This window comes from Scyliorhinus canicula, chromosome 10 (assembly GCF_902713615.1).
Source record: "Scyliorhinus canicula chromosome 10, sScyCan1.1, whole genome shotgun sequence".
Taxonomy (NCBI): domain Eukaryota; kingdom Metazoa; phylum Chordata; class Chondrichthyes; order Carcharhiniformes; family Scyliorhinidae; genus Scyliorhinus; species Scyliorhinus canicula.
This window is the reverse complement of record NC_052155.1, coordinates 106,570,177-106,593,286: the sequence shown is the minus strand read 5'-3', so window position 1 is coordinate 106,593,286 and position 23,110 is coordinate 106,570,177. Positions and strand designations below refer to the sequence as shown.

At 45.2% G+C, this 23,110-nt stretch overlaps 1 protein-coding gene across 3 annotated transcripts in view; it reads right to left on the bottom strand.

Moving 5' to 3' along the window:
- adhfe1 (alcohol dehydrogenase iron containing 1) overlaps positions 1–23,110 on the bottom strand; it is a 75,136-nt gene that overhangs the window by 31,426 nt on the left and 20,600 nt on the right. For all 3 annotated transcript variants that reach the window (XR_005462086.1, XM_038809502.1, XM_038809503.1), the window contains exons 5-8: positions 22,017–22,171; positions 16,082–16,278; positions 11,308–11,385; positions 1,036–1,141 (exon numbers count right to left, since the gene is read on the bottom strand). Coding sequence is in view for 2 of the 3 variants with exons in the window: in XM_038809502.1 (XP_038665430.1) it covers positions 1,036–1,141; positions 11,308–11,385; positions 16,082–16,278; positions 22,017–22,171 (536 nt within the window). In the remaining variant the exon portion in view is untranslated. The remainder of the gene's footprint in view (positions 1–1,035; positions 1,142–11,307; positions 11,386–16,081; positions 16,279–22,016; positions 22,172–23,110) is intronic.

Here is a 23,110-nt window from a genome sequence, read left to right as displayed (position 1 = left end):
CATAATACAAGTGAAAATAAAACTTCAAAACAACAAATTTCCCTCATGTAATTTATGATAAACAAGTACAAGATAAAATACTTCTATAAGCACTTTATAGTAATTCCCATGGTCTGAGATTTTATCAGATCAGTATCTTTACTTTGATTAAGTCGATATAATGGGGACAGCTGTTCCCCTTAGTCGAAGGATCCGTTACGAGGGGACAGGAGGTTCAGGGGGAATGTGAGGAAAAACATTTTTATCCAGAGGGTGGTGATGGTCTGGGACCATCTGCCTGGGAGGGTAGTAGAGGCGGTTTGCCTAACATCTGTTAAAAAGTATCTGGATGAGCATTTGGTACATCATAACATTCAAGGCTATGGGCCAAGTGTTGGCAAATGGGTTTAGGTTGGTAGGTCAGGTGTTTTTCATGTGTAACGGTGCAGGTCCGTTGGGCTGAAGGCCCTCTTCCGCACTGTATTTTCTGTGACTCTGTAATTTATATCTGGTTTCCACGGGCAGGGAAGTTCAAAGAAGTGGGTAAATATAACTTCAATCTAGTGTCAGCTTTCAGAATGGCCTGGGATCAGTCAACAGCATATTAGTTACTCTCAGACCGACTGTGACAGAAGGAAACTTTTTCACGTGAAAGAAATCCATGCCACAAATTACCATGTGAAAAATTCCAACGTAGATAACAAAGATGTGCATTTTCAAATTAATCTGTCAAACTATGGGGAAAAAACCCAGAGTTAATCAAAATATGGAAAGCATCAAACCATGTTAAATAATAACAGATAGTTAAATTTCTACAAGGAATTCTACTCCTTCAGCAAACTTAGGAATTTCTACAAGGAATTATACTCCTATAAACTTTAGCAACATTGGCTGACGATTTCCTCAGAGCTGCTACTGTTGTAAATCTGCCATGGGTCAGACGGAAAACAGGTTTCCCAGCACATTAGTAGCAAAGCTGTGCGGGCGGAGAGGTGGCAGCTTTTAGGAAACTCTTGGCCATGATGCATCAATTTTTAACCTGATGAAACTACTTACCAAAGTACATCAAATCCACTGTAAGCTGCCACACGTTCAGGCATGTGCAGTGTGTGTAAAGGGTCCACTATTCCAAGGACTGGTTTCAGAACCCTGCTGGCAATGCCTAAAATGGAACAGTCAGCAGACAGTACCGAAACAAAACTATCTAGCTTTACTGTCAAAAAAAATTGGTTCCTTGTGAAAAATTTTAAATTATTTCAGCTCTTATTTATTTTGAGATTTAGTAAAATGAACCAGAAAGAAATACAGTAATTGTTGACAGAACCACGATTTAAAAAAAAAATTTAGTGTACCCAATTCATTTTTTTTCAATTAAAGGGCAATTTAGCGTGTTCAATCCACCTACCCTGCACATCTTTGGATTGTGGGGGCGAAACCTACGCAAACACGGGGAAAATGTGCAAACTCCACACGGACAGTGACCCAGAGCCGGGATCGAACCTGGAACCTCGGCGCCGTGAGGCAGCAGGGCTAACCCACTGCGCCACCATGCTGCCCGACAGAACCATGATAAAACTCTAAACATAACGGGAGAGATCCACCGGCTGTGTTGCACCCGAAAAGCAGCACGATTCAGCCGGCAGATGCCAGGAAATCCCTCTTCCGGGATCTATCTGGCTCGTCATGCCTTGCGAAATCTATCCAAGATGCATTCCTGAGATCTAACCAAGGCATTGGATCTAATCCTCTCATCTTGCAGATCTCAGATGAGCGCCATTCAGTGCTGGTCTCCACAAATGGGGACCAGACAGAACATCACTCGTGGAGGTCTCCCAGGGGTTCGGAGGCCCCCAGGTGCTTGCCCTTTGGACTGGGTGTCACCCTGGCACTGCTGCTGCCACACCCGAGCTCCCTGACACTGCCAACCTGGCACTGCCAGACTGGCACCCTGATAGTGCCACCTGGCACTGCCAGCCTTGCATTGCTAGGGTGCCAACTTGGCATTTTCCACGTGACGGGGATTGAGCCTGGGGGGTGGCTTACATGGGGGTACAGGGGTACTGACGACTCTCTTTTAGGCGAGTTGGGGCTTGAGAGATTTCGGGCATCACGTCGGAAGTCGAGAGATCAGGAGACCACTGAATCTCTCCCTGCACTGAGGTGTTCCTCGGTGCAGAAAACGGGAATAAGTGCGACCTCGGCTGGACGTTCCCTGCTGAAGCCTCCGATCTATCCAAATGGCCGTTCAATAGCATGGCATTTCTTGGCGCTCTGAATGCTGGGGAGCACCCAGCTAATCGTGCGCTATGGGACTCTGTTCCTATTTGGGTAGATTGCACCCTCTAACTCCGAAAGTCCACGGGCCCAGAATTTATGTCACCAGCATCCATTAGGAATGTCTGCCATGATCACTGCTGTATTTTCTGGGCAGAGGGATAGGTTATCGCATGACCCTGCCTTTGTTACACACCTTTACAACTAGGATTGTTTTTAGGGGACCTGCCATCGAGAAAAGTCAAAGTCTGATGGAGGGACAGGATGCAACTTTACCGAAGCCCCCAATAGGCGACAGAAAGAAAACTCTGGTGTGAGGATGATATCCAGCATCACTAGGTCTTGGCCTAATTTCTGGCCTTTTTGTCCAGCAGTGTAGGTAACAGGAAAATCAGTGGACGTGGCATATTTGGATAACAGTATACATCCGTTAAGATGTCAGAGCAGAGATTATTGCACAAGATGTGGGCTTGGCTGCGTGGGTTTCCTCCGGGTGTTCCGTTTTCCTCCCACAGTCCAAAGATGTGCTGTTTAGGTGGATTGGCCATGCTAAATTGCCCCTTAGTGCCCAGGGATGTGCGAGTTGGGTTACTGGGATAGGGCGGGGTGGACATGGGTAGAGTGCCTATTCGAAGGGTCGGTACAGAATTGGCGGTGACGAGGGGTGCAGTCATCGGGAAATCCTGTTGCCATCAGCAGGGTCGGTAAATCTAGCTGGCGGGCCACCTCCACCACTGAAAAACAGGTGGCGGGTTGGTCGGTAAATCCCGCCCAACATGTTTACTGACAATACAAAGCTATGAAGGGAAGCAGTGAGAACGACACAATCAGGCTGCAATGAAAATTAGACTGGTTAAGTGAGTGGACAAGAAGTTGAATATGGAGTAGAATAAGGATAAGTGTAAAATTATACCCTTTAGTCAGAAGAATTGAAATGTGACTATTTTTTAAAAGGTGATCAAGACTAGAAAATTATGAAATTCAGAGGGATTTCGGTGCTTTTGTACATGGATCCCAGATAGTTAACATGTAGGTGCAGAAAACAATTATGAGAACAAATGTCATGTTCGCCTTCATTATCAGGAGGTTGGAGTATAAAAGTAAAGAAGTCTTGCTGAAATTATATAAAGTTTTGAGAAGTGCGCACCTGCAACACGGTGTACAGCTTTGGTCTCCTTACCTATAGAAAGATATATTTTACTTTATAGGGGGCACAACAAAGTTTGACCAGATTGATTCCTGGGATGAAAGGGTGTCCTATGATATACTACATTCTTTCATATTTAGGAGATTGAAATGAAATTAAGAAATTAGTGGCATCTATCCTGTCAAGCCCTGTGCGAGGCTGATACCCCTAGTTGGAGAGTCTAGATTTGGATGGGTCATAGTCCAGATATGGAGTTCGCAATTTAAGACTGAGTTAGGAGAGCTTTCCTCACTCAGAGGGTTGTGAATCTTTGGAATTCTCTAACCCATAGGGATGTGGATGCTCAGTCGATGACCATATCCAGGGAAAAGATTGCTAGATTTTTGGGCACTGAGACATATGGAGGAAAGCGTAGTTGATATTAAAGTTCAGTTTTGAACCTATGGATTGGCACAGCAGGCTCAAGGGCTGAATGACCTTGTCCTGTTTCTGAAGTTCCTAAACCAAAGGAGACTTTGAGGACGGTAAATTGGACAGTCACAAAAATGGACATGTGGTTCATAATGCACAATCACACTGTGCTGATTCAATGTTGAGCAGTCAGCATGCCACCTTTGTGCTGTCTGCCCAATATCATGGCTGAACACACTCCCGCTCTCCCTCGCGGGGAGAGTTCAGACGATCAAAATGAACGTACTGCCCAGGTTCCTCTTCCTGTTTAGATCCATTCCGATCTACATCCCCAAGGCCTTTTTCAAAGCGCTGGACAAACTCATCATGGCGTTCGTATGGGGGGGTAAAAATGCAAGGATCCCAAAGAAGGTCTTACAAAAAACAAAAACCAGGGGAGGGCTAGCCCTCCCGAATCTACAATTCTACCACTGGGCAGCAACAGCCGAGCGAGTAAGGGGATGGATCCAGGAGCCAGAGGCTGAGTGGGTGCGTGCGGAGGAGGCCTCCTGCATGGGAACCTCCCTCCGGGCCCTCGCCACGGCAGCACTCCCATCCCCACCCAAAAAACACTCCAGCAGCCCAGTGGTGACAGCCACCCTCCAATCCTGGAACCAACTGCGGCAGCAACTTGGCCTGACCAAAATGTCGAACAGGGCTCCCATCTGCAACAACCATAGGTTCACACCAGCACTGACTGACGCCACCTTCAAAAGGTGGAGGCAGGACGGGGGGACACTGACAGTCAGGGACCTATACACGGACGACAGGATCGCAACACTGGACGAACTGACAGAGAAATTTCAGCTAGCTGGGGGGAACGAGCTACGGTACCTGCAGCTCAAAAACTTCCTACGAAAGGAGACAAGGACGTACCCACAACCGCCACGACAGACACTACTGGAAGACCTACTGGACGCAAGTATCCTAGAGAAAGGGAACTGTAGTGACATGTATGACCGACTGGTAGATAGGGACGACACCGTACTGGACGCAACAAGGAGGAAATGGGAGGACGACCTGGGGATGGAGATAGGGTGGGGACTCTGGAGCGAAGCACTGCATAGGGTCAACTCCACCTCCACGTGCGCAAGGCTCAGCCTGACGCAACTAAAAGTGTTTCATAGAGCCCACTTAACAAGAACCCGTATGAGTAGGTTCTTCCCGGAGGTGGAAGACAGATGTGAACGGTGCCAAAGAGGCCCGGCCAACCACGCCCACATGTTCTGGTCTTGCCCCAGACTCGTGGAGTACTGGACAGCCTTCTTCGAGGTTATGTCCAAAGTGGTGGGAGTGAGGGTGGAGCCATGCCCGATAGTGGCGGTCTTCGGGGTTTCAGAACAGCCAGATCTATTCCTGGGGAGGAGGGCGGACGCCCTTGCCTTTGCCTCCCTGATCGCCCGCCGTAGAATCCTGTTTGGCTGGCGGTCAGCAGCACCGCCCAGAGCTGCGGACTGGCTGTCCGACCTCTCGGAATCTCTCCAAATGGAGAAAATCAAATTTGCCATCCGAGGGTCGGACGACGGCTTCCACAGAACGTGGGAGCCATTCATGCAACTGTTCCGGGACCTATTTGTGGCCAATGTACAAGAGGAAGAATAGTCGGGGGAAGGTAGCGGGAGGGGGGGGGGGGCTACAGGTTCGGTACGGGGGTTCGATGGCTAGCTAAGGCCCAAAACCAAACTAAATAAACATGTTGAGGGGGGGGGAGGGGGGGGGGGCGGGCGCAGTTACCACTACGAAGATGCTTACCTGTAAATATGTATGTTAATTTTTGCGTGTTTGTTTGTTTTTTTTTGTTCTTTTTCTCTCCTAACAATTTGTAATTTGTTCAATATAAAATATGAAAACTGAATAAAAACATTTATATAAAAAAAAAAATATCATGGCTGTAGTCTGCAGCCAATGTCAACCGCACTGTTGAATGGTTGCATGTCGCAGTAGTGGGCCCCAAATTGTGACAGACTAGCATGAATTAAAGCTAAACTGCACTACTCAAAGTCTCACACCTTGATCCCACAGTTTGCATACATTGCCAGGTATTCAACTATGACAGCATTATCACCCAAACACATTGCATCGCGCTCACTCCTACTTTCAGGATAAGATGGTTGTAATAGGCAGCAACAGCAGCTAGCTGGCAGGGCACAGGCATGGTTGCATGCCCATGGAAGATACCATACTTGACATCATTGGAGCAATTAATGTTGAGGCTGTGGCCATTGCAAGATACAAATCCGAGAAAGTGATAGTGCCTCCTACCTAGTCCTCCTCACATCCCACTTCGCCCTCATTTATAAGACCACAAAACGGGCAGCACGGTGGCACAGTGAGTTAGCTCTGCTGCCTCACGGTGCCAAGGTCCCAGGTTCGATCCCGGCTCTGAGTCACTGTCCGTGTGGAGTTTGCACATTCTCCCCGTGCTTGTGTGGGTTTCGCCCCCACACCCAAAAAAAGATGTGCAGGCTCGGTGGATTGGCCACGCTAAATTGCCCCTTAATTAGAAAAAATTAATTGGGTACTCTAAATTTCTTTAAAAAAAATAACACCACAAACCATAAGACATAGGAGCAGAATTAGGTCATTCAGGCCATCTCGTCTGCTGATATATTTCTCATCCCCATTCTCCTGCCTTCTCCCCATAACCCCTGACCCAATAATCTCTTCTCATTTATAAATTGCAGATTGTGTAAGCATGCATCATTTGTTCACCTCCATGCCTCACACAATGGTACCCTCGTGCTTTTCTTCTTCTAGTCACCAAAGAACTGTCATCTGGGTGGTGATGGAGGCGACACGGTGGCACAGTGGCCAGCATGGCGCTGAGGACCCGGGCTTGATCCTGTCCCTGGGTCACTGTCCGTGTGGAGTTTGCACATTCTCCCTGTGTCTGCGTGTGTCTCACCCCCACAACCCAAAAAGATGTGCAGGGTAGGTGGATTGGCCACACTAAATTGCCCCTTAATTGGAAAAAAAAGAATTGGATACTCTAAATTTATAAAAAATAAAAAAAATAAAAATAAAAATCAGGGTGGTGATGGAAGAAAAAGAAGAAATCAATGATGAAGAGATGTCACCATGCAATTTCATACTAGCACACACCAACTTAGACAATGACACTGTGTAATTCAGATGATACAGCCTGCAGGCAGGATCTGCACATGTTGGGACATGGGGCACAAGTGGCCTGCAGTCAGAATATCGGGTAAAGAAAGCTTGCCAGAGGGTGAGATCGCCAACAAGTTCTGCTGCAGCAGACTCAGATGAAGACGTTGATGCCACAGCCTACAGAAGGTTACTGGGTGTCTACAATTAAATATTTGGTTAATTGGTAGGTTTATCAGAAAGTCTGTGGTTGCTATCAAGGAGCATGGAGGAGACCTGCTTCAATTTTGCATAGAGCTCAGAGCCCACCTTTTCAACTTGGACAGTGGGGCTAACTTCATCAGCACACTTAGCATCAAACCAGGTTGCAGCATCTGATGCCCAATGTTTCAGCCTTCACAGCAGAAGCAGAATACACTCGATGTCTGGGTGCTGCAGTGGAAGCTCAGACTAACGTTATGCAAGGTCACCATTCTGCCATGCAAGCTCAGACTGCTGCCATCAAGGTTGTGGGTTACAGTGTTCAAAGGGGCTTGTAGGGTGTCACAGCAGCCCAGCAATCTTATCTCCAACACAGTACTAGGGCTGCAGAGATACTGCTCTGGGTGAGCAGCAGTGGTTCCATGTAGCACAGCTTGTTGTCTTCTCTCAGAAAGACAGAATTCACCGCTTTCACCACTGCCACTTTGTTAGTCAAATAGGCCAGATTTCCATTCTAAGATAGTACTGTCCACAGTCAGGCGTTCTAGGCCCCGAGCTGCTTGAGGTCATCCTCCAAGGTAATCTACAGTTTCCCTCACTGACAGTCAGCGGCATTTCATCAGCCATGTTGTGGCCACTGGGGTTACACGGAATAGGAACACCAGGCCCAGCAAAGGTACGTGGAAGACAGGCAGTCAGGGAATACACAAGGGTGAATACTTTACACTTATCTAAGATGCAGTATGATTTCATGTATATAATTTACATTAGAATGGGTATTTTGTGTTTTTTATTTATAATATAATCATCTTTATTGTCACAAGTAGGCTTACATTAACACTGCAATGAAGTCACTGTGAAAAGCCTATCGTCGCCACATTCCAGCACCTGTTCGGGTACACGGAGGTAGAAAATTCAAAATATCCAAATTACCTAACAGCATGTTTTTCGGGACTTGTGGGAGGAGACCAGAGCATCCGGAGGAAACCCATGTTGACACGGGGAGAACACGCAGACTCCACACAGGCAGTGACCAGGCCAGGAATCAAACCTGGAACCCTTGCGTTGTGAAACAACAGTGCTAGCCACTGTGCTACCGTGCTGCTCATATATTTGCGTTGTGGCCAGGCGGTTTTGTGATGGTCAGTGGGAGCAGGAAACTGGGACTGTTGGGGAATGGGGATTGCATTTGCTGATTTCCCAGTCAGTTGACGGCCGGACAGAAAAGGGTTGTCTAGGTTGCTTCCTCCCTCCTTCTTCCCCTTGCTCATCTGTTGGTCACCGTACAGTTGGTAGCAGCTTTGTGCAACATGCAGCAGAGCACCACATCTTGACCCTGCTCTGCAGACTACTGAAGGGCTCTTCCAGAGTGGGCCTGGCAGCAAAGATTGTGTTCTCACACTCCACTGGTCTGTTCTGTCACTTTTCCTATAACAGCATGGCTTCCATTGTGTACATTCTGTGTGCCTGTGCATGGGTTGAGCACCAGGGAGATAAATCATGCCATTAGTGAATAGATGTTGTCACCTAGTAGCCACCTTCCTCATGCACTGCAGTGGCTCAAATGCAGGTAGCACAGCTGAGTAATGAAGAATGAAAGCACTATGATATCTACCATTGACCTACTTGATTGACTGCCAATCGTCACACACCAGCTGTCGTTGAGTGAGTGGACTCCATTTTGCGTGTAGTACATCCAACAGCTGATAAACGACAATTGCAAAAGGTGCACTAAAAGGCACTCTGTACCTTGGAATGCCTGCAATCCTCCCAAAATGACATGCTTGCCACGCCTGCTGCTCTCCGGCAAGCAAGAATAAAATGCAGCTCGCACTTACTGGGTAGAATCTTAGCCTCATTTTCAAGCATTAGGACCATTTGTGGGACCCTGACCCTGCCTAAAGCAGAGGAATGGTCTGTGGCATGATCAAACAGCAGGTGGTCAACCAACATGCCGCCTCCACACTTGTCATCCTATTAAGGGTGGTGGCGGGTCAGGGCCATGAGAGGCCCAGTGAGAAGACCAGCGAGACTGGCCAGCTGGCAGCCCCCTTGCGAGAGGTGGGCACTCTCTGAGAGGGGCTGGTTTAGCACAGGGCTAAAGAGCTGGCTTTGAAAGCAGACCAAGGCAGGCCAGCAGCGCAGTTCAATTCCCATACCAGCCTCCCTGGACAGGCACCGGAATGTGGCGACTAGGGGCTTTTCACAGTAACTTCATTTGAAGCCTACTTGTGACAATAAGCGATTTTCATTTCATTTCATTTCATTTCACTGCTGATGCAGAGGGAGATCAGCTTGAGAGCGCTTCACAATTGAGGCCCTATCGAAATGCTTCTCAAGGTTTATTAAAAATGAAGGCCCAGAGCTTTCATGTTCATCAGTGGGGAGGGCAATCTAGGCCACCTGCCTCTGAGATCTCTCTGATCTTCCTCCTCCTCCGATGCCCTGTCAGACACCCGGCAGTGTGGGGGCTCCTTCTGTAAGATCATACTGCTGCACACAATTAAGTGATAGATGCTCCTTTACATATCTTGATTGGTTGCCTGCCATACCAAGCCCACTTCTGGAAATATCTCCTGGAGGAGACAACATGTCAGGGAGCCAACCTGATGTACGGCATTTCAAATTTCTACACTCCCTCCCTCCCAAGCCTCCTCCTTTGGGCGAGTAAGATTGTGTCCATTGCGAGCCTCAGTCACTTCTTTTACAAAACCGGCAAAAAAACTACAAGATATCAGAAATAGCTCCAAGCTGAAAGGAGCCTCATGGAATCAAAGTTCATTACTGTGGTCACCTTCTTTGCCATTTGCAATGTGGTCCTTGCCTTACTCTGAGGTCGCAGTTATAGCTGCAGCAGGTGGCAGATTTCAGTGAGAACATCGTGAGCAAAATGAAAATATTTCATACATTGCTCCTCGCTGACATTCAGGTTAGAGATTTGCTCCCTGGCCATCTTGGGAAGACATCTTAGGGCAGCACGGTAGCACAAGTGGATAGCACAGTGGCTTCACAGAGCCTGGGTCCCAGATTTGATTCCCAGCTGGGTCACTGTCTGTGCAGAGTTTGCACGTTCTCCCCGTGTCTGGGTGGGTTTCCTCCGTGTGCTCCGGTGAGGGTTTAAGTGGGTTGGTGCAGACTTGATGGGCGGAATGGCCTCCTTCTGCACTGTATATTCTATGACTATGACTATGACATTACTTTCCTGCTCAGAGCCATTCTCCCTCCTCCTCTTCCCTCTGTTAGCAGCTTGTCTTGATTTGTGCTGCTCCTGTTAATTGTCCCAGTCAAGCTATATTACAGGGGGGGTTACAAACTACCGCATGCATATCTGGGAGCACCTGGTTTGCCTTAATAAAGTCTTCAGCACCTGCCACATCACTCCCTTTACACCTTAGCAACTTTAAAGAACTCTGAGAAAGCACCAAACACTTGTACAATACTGCAACAACAACAGAAATCAGTCAACAACTAACTTGCAAGGGGTATCATATGTTACTGGTGGGAGGGTCCTTCCCTAGCTGTTGAATGTATATTCAATCGCGTTGAATAATTAAGAGGGGGCATTAGTTGGAGCATTGAGCTCCAAAAGGGCAGCAACGGTGATAAATCAGTATTCCAGGTGACACTCGCTGCTCAATAGGGGCGGCCTGGTGGCACAGTGGTTAGCACTGCTGCCTCACAGTGCCAGGGACCCAGGTTCGATTCCTGGCTTGGGTCACTGTCTTTGCGGAGTCTGCACGTTCTCCCCGTGTCTGCATGTGTTCCCTCCAGCTGCTCCAGTTTCCTCCCACATGTCCCGAATGACGTGCTGTTAGGTGAATTGGACATTCTGAATTCTCCCTTTGTGTACCCGAACAGGCGCCGGAATGTGGCGACTAGCGGATTTTCACAGAAATTTCATTTTGGTGTTAATGTAAGTCTACTTGTGACTCTAATAAAGGTTATTACATGTTAACAGCCTTACCAATTGAGTCTGGTGTGACTCACATCGATAGTGTGTGCATACGGTACTTAGGGCATCTGAGGATACTCCTACTGTCCAAAATACAGGTTCTATAGATCCCAGCTGGGTCGTAATCATTTAAAAGTACGCTTACTATATTAACATGAACCTCATCACAATTTGCATTGTCATGGTCAATCACTTGTACCTGTTTTAACTTTCATAGCTTCATAGTCAAATATTGCCACACCTGTGGTCTCACTTCCAGTGCCAGCTGTAGTGGGGACTGGGAAAATGACAAAATGTGATTAGTTAAGAATTGTATTTTTGGTTTTCCATACAATTTTAACATTCAATTTCAACATTAAATTCCGACATTCCAATAATTCATTGTTTGGAAAGAGCTTTGGGAGGTCTTGAGGCCATTAAACGCACTATGGAAATGCAAATCTTTCTTTTTCCCTTTTAAATCTGTAATGACCACAGAAACATGATATATAAAACATTATTTTGTCCAATCAACAATGAGTACAATTTAGGCCCCGATACCCAGTGGTTAGCACTACTGCCTCACAACGTCAGGGACCTGGGTTAGATTCTGACCTTGGGTGACTGTCTGTATGGAGTTTATACATTCTCCCTGTGTGTGCGTGGGTTTCCTCCTCGTGCTCCAGTTTCCTCCCACAGTCCAAAGATGTGCAGGTTAGATGGATCAGCCATACTAAATTGCCCCTTAGTGTGCAAAGGTGAGGTGCAGTTACGGGGATAGAGTGGGGGAGTGGGCCTGGGTAGGGTGCTCTTTGAGAGGGTTAGTGCAGAGTCGATAGGCTGAATGGCCTCCTTCTGCACTGTAGTGGTTCTCTGATTTCTATGATTACCACCAAGACGTGTTATGTGCACAGGGGGCAGATGAGGGGTGGTGGGAGAGACAAGTTATAGATGGGAAACTTGGTAGTTTATAAATACAGGATATATTTTTAAAAACGTAATTATTTAAATATAAATAAGTTTGTTAAAATGTTTATGCCAGGTGGGAAAGCCTGCAGTCACAGGCACTGCGGAGGAGCAAGCAGGGAGCGATCACAGTTGTAGGTCAAGTGAAGGGTTGGGACAAGTCCAGGTGGGGAAGTTGGTGTCCAGAGCAGGGTCTGATTTTGGGGTGGTGGGGTGCGGGAAAAGATAGTGGTCGGTGGGCAGAACTTGGTCAATGGGAGTGAGCAGATGGTAGTAGCGGGCCTGATTGCAGTTGAGGGGCAAGGGTGTTGGAGGGTAGCCAATGGCGGTGAGCGATTTCTGATCATAGGGAGGTGGGAGCAGACAAATCATGTTGGGGAGGATGTGAGCTTTACAGTTTACTCTCATGCCCACATATCTGGCTTTGGCCTGCTGCAATGATCCAGTGAAGCGCACTGCAAACCGGAGGAACAGCACCTAATTTTCCTCTGGACTCAACGCTGAACATAAGAAGTTAAACTCCATCCCTCTAGCAATGAAGGATAAAACTCCATTCACCTTCTTAATCACTTGTTGCACCTGTAGACCAACTTTTTGTGACTCATGCACTAGGACACCTGGTCCCTCTGCACAGCAGCATGTTTTAATATGTTATCATTTAAATAATAATCCCTTTTGCTGTTATTCCTACCAAAATGGATAACCTCACATTTGTCAACATTGTATTCCATCTAGCTCATTTACTTAAACTATCCAAATCCCTCTGCAGACTTCCGGTATTCTCTGCACTTTTTGTTTTACCACTCATTTTAGTGTCGTTTGCAAACTTGGACACATTGCACTTGGTCCCCAACTCCAAATCATCTATGTAAATTGTGAACAATTGTAGGCCCAACACTGATCCCTGAGGGACACCACTAGCTATTAATTGCCAACCAGAGAAACACACATTAATCCCCACTCTTTGCTTTCTATGAATTAACCAATCCTCTATCAATGCTACTACTTTACCCTTAACACTATGCATCATTATCTTATGCAGCAACCCTGAGTTCAACAACTTTGGACTGTGAACTCTCGCTTCCATTGTGACCTTTTAAAAAAATCCTAAATAGTTTTTTGTCCCAATGAAACCAGCCCTGTCACAACCCCCGCACCCATTGGACCATCGGTCACTTGTTCTGAGGTTTGTTTTTCACAGAGGGTTGACCTTTGTTCTGTTATTTAACACATGCTGCTATCTTACCTTTATGCCACTATCAGCACCCCCACGCTTCTTTTTTCTTGTCCCCAAAACATCTTTGTCCAATCTCCGAGTTCACACCTATCCCTGAACTTCTTCTTTGTTCCACCTGTTCCGCCCCCTCTATAATAATATAAAATCCATCCTTTTCTCCCTCTCTTGAGCTCTGAAGAAGTCATATGGACTGAAACATTAACTCAGTTTCTCTCACCACAGATGCTGCCTGACCTGCTGAGGTTTTTCAACATGTTCTGTTTTTATTACAGGTACGTTTGTTAGGCTAGAGATAACAATCCTGCTCTTCCCAGCCCACAGGAAATGTTGTAAAACAGCTTACTGATCAGGGTTAAAAACAAAATTGCTATTCAAAAAAAGGCACTCAGCATCCTGAAAAGGTTTGAACAGTCAACCCGTCTCCTGCAAGTGGATTGATTTTGTTCCACCTCTGTTAAAGCTGGAAGTGGGTCCGACTGGAATCAAACCCAGCTGATGTGAGAGTTAGAATCATCCCCTTAATGTCAATTATTAAAGAAAAAAAAAAAGATTTGCATAATCTTTCATGACCTTAGGATATCTCAAAGTGCTTGACTACCAATTAAGTACTTTTGAAGTGTAGCCTCTCTTCTTGGTGGAAAAGCTGCACCAATTTGTCTAATGTCAATTCCCACAAAAGTGATAATAACCAAACAATCAGTTGTTTGTGATGTTAGTTGAGGAACAAATATTGAGCAGAAAACCGGGAAGAACCTCTCCCACCCACCCACCACCCCAGCTCTTCTTCAAATTTGTACCATCCTCTTGAGGGAGTAGACAGAACCTCGGTTTAACATCTCATTCAAAAGACAGCGCTTCCAACATTGCAGCACTCCCTCAGTATAGCACTAGCATGTCAACGTCATGTGTTCAGCTACCTGGAATGGAACCTGAATGCATAATCTTCTGACTCAATCTTCTGCTACAACAGATAAAACTCTTCATTTGGTAAGTCAGAATCATTCAAGCCAAAATATAAGTTACTTACAACTAGAAGCTTTGATAATCAGCTTTTACTAAATTCCCCCAATTTTTAAACAAGTTAGTGTTCTGGTTAAAAAAAGCTTTGCACATTCTCCCCATGTCTGCGTGGGTTTCACCTCCACAACCCAATGATGTGCAGGTTAAGTTGATTGGCCACACTAAATTGCCCCTTAATTGGAAAAAAATAATTGAATACTCTAAATTTATTTTAAAAAATTTTTTAATTAAAAAACTTAAAATCTGGGTGGTGGTGGAAGAGAAAGAAGAAATCAATGATGAAGCGATGCCATCATGCAATTTCATACTGGCACACACCAACTTAGATAATGCTATGGCGTAATTCAGATGATCTGCACATGTTGGGACATGGGGCACAAGTGGCCTGCAGCCAGAGTATGGGCAAAGATAGCTTGCTGGTTCTGCCATTCAAGGAGAGAAATTCCTTGCTTTTGGTGGATCCTCAGATGTGCATATTATGCAAGTGATAATTAGCTTGAGTACTAGAAATTAGTTAGCAAGTGATTTGTTTTTCCCACAACTAGAGGTGGAAGTTGGAATTATTGCACATTTGTCAACATTGTATTCCATCAAGCCCATTCACTTAAACTATCCAAATCCCTCTGCAGACTTCCAGTATCCTCTGCACTTTTTGCTTTACAACTCATCTTAGTGTCGTCTGCAAACTTGGACACATTGCACTTGGTCCCCAACTCCAAATCATCTATGTAAATTGTGAACGATTGTGGGCCCAGCACTGATCCCTGAGGTTACATAGTAAAAATGTAAGTTTGTCTCTTCATACCTCTTCTCCCTCAATCCACTCCTTCCAGTTTTCAGGTCAATATTTCTCCCTCAACTAACATCACAAAAAACGGATTGTTTGGTTTTTATCACTTTTGTGGGAATTGACATTGGACAAATTGGTGCAGCTTTTTCAACAAAAGAGAGGCTACACTTCAAAAGTACTTAATTGGCAGTCAAGCACTTTGAAACATCCTGGGGTCATAAAAGGTCGTACTTTTATGCAAATCTTCTTTTTTCTTTAACTATTCACACAAAGGGGATAATTCTAACCCACAGAGCAGATGGGTTTGATTCCAGTTGGAAGTTAAAAACTTGAAACAGGAACTAAATTTACGCACTTCCAGATTAAATAATTTCAAATTCAACCTCCAGTTGTGAGAAAAACAAACCACTTGCTAAGCTTAAGTAACTAATTTCTTCAAGATAATTATTTTAAATTGTTTAAGGTGAACTCCCATATCCGACCAGTTGTTCTTTGTGGAGGGTAGCATAGTATAGAATGGTTCAGTGCATTATCTTTCTGAAAACTGTTCAAAATCTCCTTCCTACAGCCAGCAGTCCACTATCTGAATGGTCCTAGATTTGCAGCTTGACTAAGATTTGAAGGGAGGGGAAATTGGCATTTAAGAACATATCAAATACATAATGAAAATAGATTACACACTCTAATATTTGTTTTATCAACAGTATAGGTAGGTAAATTTACAACAGAATCAAATATCTGCATTTACCAATGAACTTCTATGATGGTTTAAATGTTCTCAAATGTTTAAATCAATATCATTCTTTTTCAATATTTGCATGCAGTACAGTATTGCTGGGAATTTTCTGCCAATCAACATTTCTTACACTGATTCCTTTCCAAACACAAAAGCCATTTGCAGACTGTGGTCACAATTGTTAATTCATACAGGAAGCTACAATTCGCACCAACTCCATTAAAAAAATATTTGCATGTACCCACCTGCTATCAAAGGACAGAGACTAACAATAACAGGTTTTCCTTTCCCTATTGGTGCATTGACGTAGTCCAAGAATTCAGCATCAGGACTGCAGGCGTAGAGGTTAGCCACTTTGCACGTGTCCATCACAGATCCACCTCCAACAGCTACATATGCATCAAACTGTTCTTGCCGAGCAAATGTAATTGCTTCATTGAAGCTAGTAACATTTCAAAGAGTACAGAATGACCAACTCAAAGCAAAACAGTATGTCAGAGTAATACATTTTGAAAGATTAAACCCATGAGACATCTTCTTTAATTGTTTAAAAAAGGTGAGCTATGGGCAAATGTTGATTGGAATGAGCCTCCGAGATCAGAAAGGTTCCAGGTTTAATTTGTGCTGAAACAGATGACCTCAACAAAACACAACAATCAGCCTGGTATATATTCATTCACTCCATCTCCTCTGGAGATCTTCCCTCCACAGCCTCTAACCTCATACACCCAAACCTTGAACAACCCACTCCTACATTCTTTTAAAATCCACCAAAGAGGATTGCCCTGGTATACCCATCATCTCAGTCTGTTCCTGCTCCACTGATCTAATTTCTTCCTATTTTGACTCGACTTTCTTTCCCTATTCAGTTCCTTCCCACCTGCGTCCATGACTCTTCCAATGCCCTACATAATTTTAACAGTTCCTGGCCCCAGCTCGTCACCTTGGATGTGCAGTCTCTCTACACATCCACTTGGATGGACTGAGAGCTCTATGCTTCTTCCTTGAATGGAGGCCCAACTTCCAACCTCCTCCACCTGGCTAAACCTGTTTTCACATGAATAATTTATCCTTCAACGCGACTCGCATTATTCAAATAAAAGGTGTTATTATGGGTACTCACATGGGTCCCATGCCTGCCAGTTTGTGGAACATTGCTACCTTCAGTCCTACTTAGGCCCTGTCCCTCATCTCCTTTTTCTGATACTTTGATGATTGCATCGGTGTCATTTCCTACTCTTGACCTGAACTGGAAAACGTTCATCAACTTTGATTCCAATTTATATCCTCTCTCATCTTCACACGATCCATCTCTGATTTTTCCCTTCCTTGACTTCTCTGTCTCTTGTTTTGGGCATAGGCTATAAACAGATATTTAATATAATCTCACTGACTCCCACAGCTATCTTGACTACACTTCCTTACACACCCCTTCCTGTAAAGTCTCTGTTCCCTTATACCATCTCTGTCATCTCTACTCTAATGATTAACTATCCATACCAGCACTTCCAACATGTCTTCCTTTTACCTGAACCAAGAATTCGCCCTATTGTGGTCAATCTCAGTTGAGTTTGTTCTTTTTCCTCTCACCCCTTCCCTTCCCTCCCCAAAGCATGGTGGGGTTCCCTTGTCTTCACTTTCCACCCCACCGGTCCGCTTCCGTCACATCCAGCATAATGCCTCCGTCAAACATTTATTTCCCTCTCCTCCCCTTTCAGCATATCAAAGAAACTGTTACATCAACAACACTCTCGTCCACTCTTCAGCCCCCAAACACCTCCTCCTTTACCTACCACACCTATTCATGCAAGTGTACGAGATGCAACCTCTGCCTTTTTACACTGTCCCCTCTCACTGTCCAAGACTCCAAATACACCTTCCACGTGAAATAGTGATCTACTTGCACTTCTTTCAATGTAGAATACTGTATTTGCTATCTACAAAGTGGTCTCCTCTACAGACTGGATAACCGTTTTGTGGAACAGCTCCATTCATTCTGCAAGTATCATCTCAAACTTCAATTCTCATTTCAATTCTCCACCTTTCTCCCACTTTGACTTTTCTGTCCTTTGCCTGCTACAGTGTTCCAATGAAATTCAATGCCTCCCTGCTCCCATTTTGTTTTATGTTTCTTTGCTGGTTTGTTTCTTTTTTCACACTGCTCTTACTTGCATAATTCTACATATACACAACAGTTAGTCTGTTATTCTTCTAGTAACATCTTTTGTCCTATTACCACTCTCATTGGCCTTGAACCATGAGCTTCTGCATCATCTGTTGCCAATCTAATATGGATCTTCCGCTTTGTTCTTCTCCCAACCTCCCCACCCTTTCACTTGCCTAAAACCATTTTTAACTTCTGACAGTTCTGATTAAAGGTCACAGACCTGAAATGTTTCTCTCTATCCATTGGTGCTGTCCGACCTGCTGAGCATGCCAGCATTTTCTGTTTTTATTTCAGACTTGCAGCATCTGCTAAATTTTCCTTTTATGTTTTGCGTCAAATAAATTCAGTAGAGGGCGGCAGGTGGCGCAGTGGTTAGCACTGGGACTGCAGTGCTGAGGACCCGGGTTCGAATCCTGGCCCTGGGTCACTGCCCGTGTGGAGTTTGCACATTCTCCCCATGTCTGCGTGGGTTTCACCCCGACAACCCAAAGATGTGCAGGTTAGGTGGATTGGCCATGCTAAATTGCCCCTTAATTGGAGAAAAAATAATTGGGTATTCTAAATTTATATTAAAAAAAATATATTCAGTAGAATCAGCAGGAGTTTCTATTCCAGTTACTATACAGAGACTGCAAACATAAAGTAATGTATGCACGTCATGACTGGCAGCGCATCTTCAACAACTATCAAGACTTATCAATGAAGAAAAGGCATTTTGGTGTATTACCAGGAGACTGCCAGTACACAAGGAATTGAATCGCGGTATGAATCACTATTTTCAGCATCATCATGTTCCAGGCAATATTTTTATTATTCTACTCCACCCCAAGTACCTATTTCCTGGCTAGCTGCACAGACCTGTTGACTGGTCCTATCCTGTGTATGGCCCTCTGATTCTGCTCCATCCCAATCTATTGGCCTGGGTTCAGTCTTATTATTAATCTAGAATTAGAGGGAGCCTGCATTGGATCTTAGGGACAGGACAGGAATACAGTAGTCCCCCGTTATAACGCGCCCCGCAATACCGCGGTTCGCGATATACGGCGGGGGGGGGTTTATGGACCCCAACTTACTTGACTCATTTTAAACTCTTTTTGAAACAGCACCTTTTTGAGCCGCGATGATTAGACCGATTAGCAGCGATGATTACCCGCGATGATTAGACCGATTAGCAGCGATTATTACCCGCGATGATTAGACCGATTAGCAGCGATGATCACTGTCTTGTACTGTAGAACGATTAGCCGCGATGAGTAGCCGCGACCGATTAGCCCAGTTACACAGCCATAAAAGGGATACCTTTTCCAGTGCAGGTATCTTCGAGTTCGAGTTCAGTTGCTGTCGTGTCGTTCAAAATGTTTAAGCGCAAGTCTTACTCAGTGAGTCAAAAGATACATTTGATAGACCGGCTTCGAAACGGGGAAACAAAGGCAAAATTATCCAGAGAGACTGGTGTACCAGAGTCAACCCTCCGTGGGTGGGTGAAAGATGAGCCCAATTTAAGAGCATATGTTGGGACAGTTTCTCAGAGTGAAGGGCTTAGCAGGAAAAAGGCAAGGAACGTTAGTGACAGTAACTTAGAGAAGGCTGTGTTCACCTGGTTTGTCCAGGAACAGTCTGGTGGCACCCCCCTATCTGGACCTATCATCAGGACTCAGGCTGAGAAGTTCCATCACCAGCTCCACCCAGAGGACAGCAATTTCGTAGCCAGCAAGGGTTGGCTCCATCGGTTCCAGAAAAGACATGGGATAGGTGCAGTTACCATCAGTGGTGAACAGAGATCCGCCGACTCAGGAGCCGCAGCAGCCTTTCCCGACATCCTCAAGAACTACATGGTGCAAGAGGAGCTGACCCCAGAGCAACTCTACAATGCAGATGAGTCAGGGCTTTACTGGAAGATGCTGCCTGACAAGACCCTAGCTGTCAAGGATGATGCCCACAAGACTCTGGGGTACAAGCAAGCCAAGAACTGGCTCACCATCCTGTTTGCCAGCAATGCCACGGGAACACACAAGCTGAAGCCATTGATTGTGGGCAAATTCAAGTCTCCTAGATGCTTTCACCACATCAACATGGAGAACCTACCCATTACCTACCGGAACTCTGGCAAAGCCTGGATGACAGCTTTCTTATTTGAGGAGTGGTTCTTCAAGTTCTTCGTACCCAGTGTCAGGGACCACCTTAGAGCCCGCAACTTACCGCAGAAGGCCACACTCCTACTGGACAACTGCTCAGCCCACCCTCAGGGAGATGGTCTCAAGACCAGGGATGGGCAGATCCAAGTGCTCTATCTCCCAAAGAACACCACCAGCAAGATCCAGCCATGTGATGCTGGCATCATTCAGACCTTCAAGTCTGTGTACAAAAAGGAACTGATCCTGGAAATGATAGACTCTCCTCTCACTGTCCCAGATTACCTGAAAGCCATCACCATCAAGGATGCCTGTTATCTGGCAGGGAAGGCCTGGGGAGCTGTGACAGAGAAGACCATCGCCAACTGCTGGAACAAGGCCCTAGGAGCAGCACTCCCACGACCCCAACATTACCCGGATGAAGAGGATTTCGTATGCTTTACTGAAGCAGAGATCAGGGCAGCTGAGGAGAGGCTAGAGGACCAACTGGATGAGAACCTAACACTCCAGGATTGGGTGGACAGGTGGGCAGCAGCAGAGGATGACATGGCACCTGCAGAAACATTCACAGAGGAGGAGATCATCGACCAGGTCACCCAAGAGGAGGCAGAAGAAGAAGAAGAACCCCAGCCCACAGTGGCAAAGAGCCACTCGGATGCCATCACGCACCTGAAGTGGCTCATAGCATACACAGAGCAACAAGACTTCGACCCGATATACATCCTGCACCTGAAGAAATTCCAGAGACAAGCACAAGTCAAGATGAGGAAGGGGATGTGCCAGAGCAAACTCACAGACTTTTTTAAATGATTTTAAAAATATGCGTGTAAGTACAATTTTAAGTATATTATTGTATGTATAGTGTATATTATTGTATATATTTTAATACATTTAAAACTTGATTTAAGACTTGAACGAACTTTGCTGTTTTTTATTTAAAACGCCCTTCCATTCAGCAATGTTCAGCATAGTCAGCGATGTTTCCTCTCGTTCATTCATTTCGATTTCCGCCATCTTGGATATCCGCGGCTCGGTTACAACGCGGGTGGCTGTCTTGGACCCGAACACCCGCGTTATAACGGGGGACTACTGTACTATAACATAGAATTACATTGAATACACAGGCTACTCAGACAAGTCAGTCAGAATGATTCACCTGAGGAAGGAGCTGCGCTCTGAAAGCTAGTGACTCCAAACAAACCTGTTGGACTTTAACCTGGTGTTGTAAGACTTCTTACTGTGCCCACCCCAGTCCAAAGCTGGCATCTCCACATCATGCCAATCAGTTAAAGTGGAGCCCGCCCCATTGGTAACAGAAATAAAGAGGCAGGAGTGGCAATTTTGTTCGTCTTGGCATAAGTAAGTCACTGGGGTGGATTCAAAGGAAAGGAAGTTGCTACAAGGAACTTTGTTTGAGCTCTTCTGTTGCCTGCTCACAATGAGCCAAAGAAGCTGCAATTTCATGGGTGGACACAGAGGAAACCTGTTGAGGACATGGGCCTGATTTAAAACAGCAGGCAGGAGGTAGAAGCCAGACGTGATCAAGGAATGGGTGCGATGAGCTAAATCCTCATCAAAGTGGTGAAGCATCCGCCTTGCTGCCCAAATTGCTGTTATTTGCCATTGTCTGGAGGAGAATCCAAACCATCATATCAGCCATTGCATAGAGGAACGTTTATACTATGGAGTCTGGCTAAATGTGACATGATAGCATGTCCTAAAAGTGTCAAATGAAAGCCACTCTTTTTAAAAAAGTATTCATTTTAAGTATTTTTAAAACATTGACAGATTCCTATGAGTGTAATCGCAATATTAGGGGTGCCACCAATATTACTAAGGTTTTGCTCTTTAAAAATGCTCTCCCAATGAGTTGTTGCTCACCTTCCATCTGTTGGTTCCACTCTGACCTTGTCAAACACTTTAAAGTTCACTCCATTCTTAACCAATGAATTCAGGACAGCTTTGACAGGAGGGAGCTTGGCTACATTTTTGTCAGTCATGACACAAACATTTCTGGCCCCAATGTTCTGAAGATCCTATAGAAATGTCAAAAGATGTAAGTTTTTATTTAAAAAACATGCAAACAGCAAACAACCAATTTCAACAACTGTATTTCTTCCATTGATAGAATAGGAATTGCAAGTAGTAAAAAAGGCCAAGGCTCCAAGTTCATCTTCTATCATCTGGTGGTCACATGATTTGACTTATTTTATTTGTTATATATTGCTCAGGGTGATCATGCCAGTATGCTTAATGAATAGCTGACTGACAAATCAATGTTAATGTTATTGAATGAATAAGGACTTCCTTCTGTACTTAACATGTTGTCCTCGATATTAAAATAAAGATGGCTTCAGAGGTGAGGAAGATGTGGAATAACATGGGTAAAACCTGGAAGTCAACACAACAGGTCTGCAATGAAAATTTAAGCACAGTGGCCAAAGACAGCTGGCTTGTAATGCAGAGCAAGACCAGCAGCGTGGGTTCAATTCCCGTTCCAGCCTCCCCGAACAGGCGCCGGAATGTGGCGACTAGGGGCTTTTCATAGTAACTTCATTGAAGCCTCCTTGTGACAATAAGTGATTATTATTAACTTTCACTTCCGCATTTTGTGTCTCTAAGCTGCATAATGGTTGTGATGTACACCCACACGATACAGCCTCAGTGTTTGGAAACTGGTGTGTGTTCAGGATGGAAGGCGGACATCAAGTATCAATCAGATATAACGATACATCAATACAATTACTCCTGAGTGCAGGACAGACATACTCATTTCCGAAATGGAAGAAACTGATGACTTTCAGCAAAATAGGTGAGGCTGGAGCAAACTGAGGAGGTGAGCAGTGGGCGAGTTGTCTCCAGGTCTTGGATGCAGTACAGGAAAGTTTAATGATCTGATTAGAGGACAGCACGGTGACGCAGTGGGTTAGCCTTGCTGCCTCATGGTGCCGAGGTCCCAAGTTCGATCCCGGCTC